This window comes from Sinocyclocheilus rhinocerous, unplaced genomic scaffold (genome assembly GCF_001515625.1).
Source record: "Sinocyclocheilus rhinocerous isolate Xijiao unplaced genomic scaffold, SAMN03320098_v1.1 scaffold847, whole genome shotgun sequence".
Lineage (NCBI taxonomy): Eukaryota > Metazoa > Chordata > Actinopteri > Cypriniformes > Cyprinidae > Sinocyclocheilus > Sinocyclocheilus rhinocerous.
In genome coordinates this window covers 165,290-170,066 of record NW_015662598.1, presented here as the reverse complement: position 1 = coordinate 170,066, position 4,777 = coordinate 165,290, and the positions used below count along the sequence as shown (strand labels likewise).

General features: G+C 37.0%; 1 protein-coding gene across 1 annotated transcript in view; it reads left to right on the top strand.

Moving 5' to 3' along the window:
- Window positions 1–771: 771 nt before the first annotated feature.
- Window positions 772–4,777, top strand: part of gna14 (guanine nucleotide binding protein (G protein), alpha 14) — a 14,501-nt gene continuing 10,495 nt past the window's right edge. Inside the window, exons 1-3 of the mRNA XM_016538301.1 lie at window positions 772–892; window positions 2,900–3,084; window positions 3,186–3,334. Coding sequence (XP_016393787.1) covers window positions 772–892; window positions 2,900–3,084; window positions 3,186–3,334 — 455 coding nt within the window. The remainder of the gene's footprint in view (window positions 893–2,899; window positions 3,085–3,185; window positions 3,335–4,777) is intronic.

The following is a 4,777-nucleotide window of genomic DNA, read 5'->3' as shown; positions in this document are numbered from 1 at the left end:
TTTGCCCTGCTGAACCCCCCCCCCCTTAAAGCAGTCTAGGCTGCTGGTCTTAGTTGGTTTAAGCTAGTTTAGGCTGGTCTCCCAGCCTGGCCAAGCTGGTGTTTAGCTGGGATCAATCTGACCATCTAAAAAGTGCCCAAAACCCCTCTAAAATCAGTCAACAAACCAGTTTTGTTTAGTGGCATTTTGAGCAAGAGGTGTAATGCTACAATAAGTTCCTTGTACGCATCATGATCTCCAGTCCTGGACAAGGTGCACAAGAAGAAAATAATATTACAGGTTAAATAAATTACTCACCCTCATGCCATGCCAAAACTGTACAACATTCTTTCTGTGGAACATAAAAAAGAGAGAGATTTTTAAAGATCGGTTCTTTCTTTCTTATTTGTTTGTTTGTTCATCGATACAGTGGAAGTCAATGGGTACCAAAACTGTTGGATTAAACTTTCTTCAAAAATCGTGTGTTCCACAGGAGAATGTTACACAATTTACAGTTTTAAAATGACATTCTTCAGTTCCGTTCATGATTTTTCCTGTTTGTGAGCAATTGAGACTGGTGCAGAGGAAAAAGGAAACTAATGCCTTATGTGATACAACCCACCCCATCCATTGAACAAGGAAGAAACTATACCTGTGTAAATTACAGTACATCAGGCTAGTCCTGAGGTAGGCGTGTTTCAATAGGCTTTTTGAAGACGGGTTTTTAACACTGGTGAGTGATTGATGAATGTGTTAACTGCAAAGTACTGGAGAAGGGTCAAGCTGTTCAGGATGGGGGACTGCTGCTTGTCGGGGGAAGACAGAGAAAGCATCAGGATTCACCAAGAAATTGAGAGACAGCTTAAGATGGACAAGCGGGATTCATCCCGACAACTGAAACTTTTGCTTTTAGGTATGTACTTTTCATTTTTGTTTGTTTGTTTTATTTTAGCTATGTAGATTTCTATTTTTTTTAGTGACCCCTGAAAATTTGTAATGGTCAGTGTAAATAAGTTGTTCAGCATCAGTGATTTATTGACATTAAAATATAAAACAATTAAATTGCCAGACGATATGCACTAAAGCTTTTATACAATAATTATAACACTCACAGAATTCACACTTCAAATGTTTAGATGACGTTTCCTCTGACTGTTAGCGGTCACATGCAAATCTATGCAAAAGGATGTCAATGGAAAGTCATTCATTCTCACACAGCACAGCATTATTTTTCTGTTCTTAATTAAACTAAAATGCAAGTAAGCATGTCAAGATATTTGCAAAAAAACATGCAAACAGGAACAATGTGTGAATTCCTATCGTAGGATCTACTGATAGGATCAGCTCCATCATGTCCTACGTGTACTTGCATCATATCGAACATAAGCAGTTATTTATGTGTTTCAGTTCATTTATGTTTTCCTTGATATGCATTTTACACTATATTTTAGGTTAAGTTTGTTTCTAATCAGCTGAGTCAATGCCAGTTTAATAGAAGAACAGATGATTGAGCTTAGGCTATGTGTTTCCTTGTTTTAACCATGATAAAAAATCTCCCCCCTTTTAGCAAAACTGCCGATTGTCAGACCTGTCTGGCATGTAATAGATACAATCATTTACATCCAGCACTGCAATGTCAAAATTATTTTTGTGTGGGTGCATGTGGCATCATACTTGGTTACGTGTTATCAAACTCAAGAGACTGAGTTTGGTGTTCTGTGTGGTTTTCTCTACTATTCAGTTTTGAAGCAAAATACGCTTTTTATGATCGTCGACTTGATTGCACAGATATTATTTGAACTGAACTGAGCTGGACAAAGACATCACTGAATCAATGATGAACAGACTTTAACTGAAAATTTGACTGTTTACTATTGTCCTTTGGCATTATCGACACACTATTTTCCTATTTAATACTGTAAAGCTGCTTTGACACAATCTGTATTGTTAAAAGCGCTATATAAATAAAGGTGACTGGACCAAAAAGAGAGACACAAAAATAAAACATTCATCAATAATCAGCAATACTTATCACAATAATCTAATTTACAAGTTATTAAACAAGTAATTGTATTGTAGTGTATAGACTACTTTGTTAAATGATAGTTTCTAAATATAGTTGTTTAACTATGGTTTCATATTAAAACAAATCATATTCAAACCATTCACGCCTTACTGGCAGACCATTCTGATCACACAATCACAATGTTCATATCCTAAAGCAAACATGCAAATTAGAAAATCCATACTAGGTGTCTTTTGTCAGGTCTCTGTGTGTTTCCAAAAATAAGCATAAACTGTGGCTGAGAGATGATTATTAGAATCAGATCGGAATCAATAATGCAAACTTCAGGATTTATGAGACCAATTCAAATGTAGCTCTAGTAGGCCTATCATTTTTCAGCTCAATAACATATACAGCACCTTCAGATTCCACCAGAACAGGAACATTGTCTACATGAAGGACGTATGAAAAAAATGTCAGATCAATGTAATCAGTCTTTATAAGGCCAAGTTGAGAACTGAGATGGAAAAAAAGCTGCAGCAATACTGCAGTGGTCTTTGAAGCTTTACCTTTGGTATTAAAGTGAATATTCATGCAAAAAAGAAGAATCTGTCATTATTTACTCACCCTAATGCTGTTTGGAGCGCATACAAATGCAAAGAAATGCAAAAAGAGTCACTTAGTCCAGGCTATTCTTTTCAATACAATGAAACTGGATTGTGACGAAACAAAGCTGTAAAAGAAGGGTTAAGTGAGTAAGGTTTAAGTAAGTTACTTACAGGAGTGCAAGTAAATGATAGAATTTTCATTTTTGGACTCAGTACTAATGGTAAGACCTCTCAAATGAAACTTTTCATATAGCTACACAGTAATGCACGATATCTCACAGCAAAAACTTTCCATGTCCTTCGACAGGCACAGGGGAGAGCGGGAAGAGTACTTTCATCAAGCAGATGAGAATCATTCATGGCAGGGGCTACACAGAGGAGGACAGGAGGGCCTATGCCAAGCTGGTGTTCCAGAATATCTTTGCTTCCATTCACAACCTGCTTCAAGCCATGGAGCACCTAAACATTCCTTTTGTTGATGGAAAAAACAAAGTATGCACCAGGAATTCTGAGAGAAAGCATATGTTTTATTAGACATGTTAAATATCTTAGCTCTCTCCTCATAACTAAAATCTTATCTGTGTGTGTTGTAGACACATGCTGCAATGCTTAACAGTGTGATCCCCGAAACAGTACACTGGCCTAAACATGCTGAAGCCATCAAGAGTGTGTGGAAAGACCAAGGTCTGCAGAAATGCTTTGAACGCAGGAGAGAGTTCCAGTTATCGGACTCGACCAAATAGTAAGTGCACTGAAGATTAAATTTTTCACACTGACAAAAAGTACTATTGTATTATATACCACATTTTCAATAGGGCACCATGATAATGCAGTGTGTGTGTGTTCTTTGTATATTTTTGGAATACCAAGTTAATACGGTTGTATCTGAGTATGGTAATCATTGCATACTATGGCATGTGAATATGGGGAGTGAATGAACAGCGCTCTCATCCATACTCATTACCCATGACTTAGGTGCCCATGAGCAAGGCATTGAACCCCTAATTGCTCCCGGGCACCGCTGCACTGCTCCGGTTGTGTGTGTGTGTGTGTGTGTGTGTGTTCACTACTCACTGCTGTGTGTGCACTTGGATGGGTTAAATGCAGAGCACAAATTCCAAGTATAGGTTACCATACTTGGCCTACATGCCATGTTGTCACTTAAATGAATAAATAAAATATAAATAAATGAATGCTAAATAAATCCAATAGTGCCAGAAAGTGGTAATTATTATTTTTGTTAAGTTAGAACTTATATGCAGTGTTGGGAGTAACGCATTACAAAAGTAATAATATTACAGTAGTATATTACTTTTTGCTGTAACGCAGTAATATAAGGCATTACTAATCAAATTTGGGTAATATTATTACTCGTTACAATCTCAGTAACGCAAGTTACAACAACATATTTTAACTCAAAATTAAGTGGTGAATTTACCAACACAGCAAAACAGCACCAGAGAAAAAATTCCGCGGGTAAAATAGTTCGTCTATTTCCTGTTGCTGGAATTAGATGGTTCAGATGACTGCAGAGACGGATTCTACATTTGTGAGACGGACACACTCCTGTTATTTTCAGTTCATCGGAGAAAAGGATAAGAATGCATGGTGCAATATGTGCGAAACCAAACTCCCAACATGGAGAAATAGCACGAGTAAAACCTGGAAACACCTGGACTGGTGCCACTAATTACTTTCAAAAGACAGTAACTAGTAATATATAATGTATTACATTTTGGAAGTAACTTGCCCAACACTGCTTATATGTGACCCTATAACAATATTTCGCATCACATGTGAACCTGGTAGATATTATTCTTTATTTATATATATATATATATATATATATATATTGCACATTTGTTCTCTGACTTGACTGTAATAACTTTATGCTAGGGCCAAAGTACTGCTAATCAAATGCCTTTGATTAACTGATCATGAGCAAGTGTGAGCACCTATATAAACGCAGAAGTTTTGTCAGTTTGCTGGTCTGGAGCCTTCAGGTGTGTGTTAACACAATGCCAAGAAGTTAAGACATCAGCAATAATCTTAAAGAAGCAATTGTTGCTGCCATCAATCTGGGAAGAGTGACATGGCCATTTCCAGACAATCTGAAGTCCATCATTCTACTGTGAGGAAGATTGTTCACAAGTGGAAGACATTCAAAACAGACACCAATCCTCCC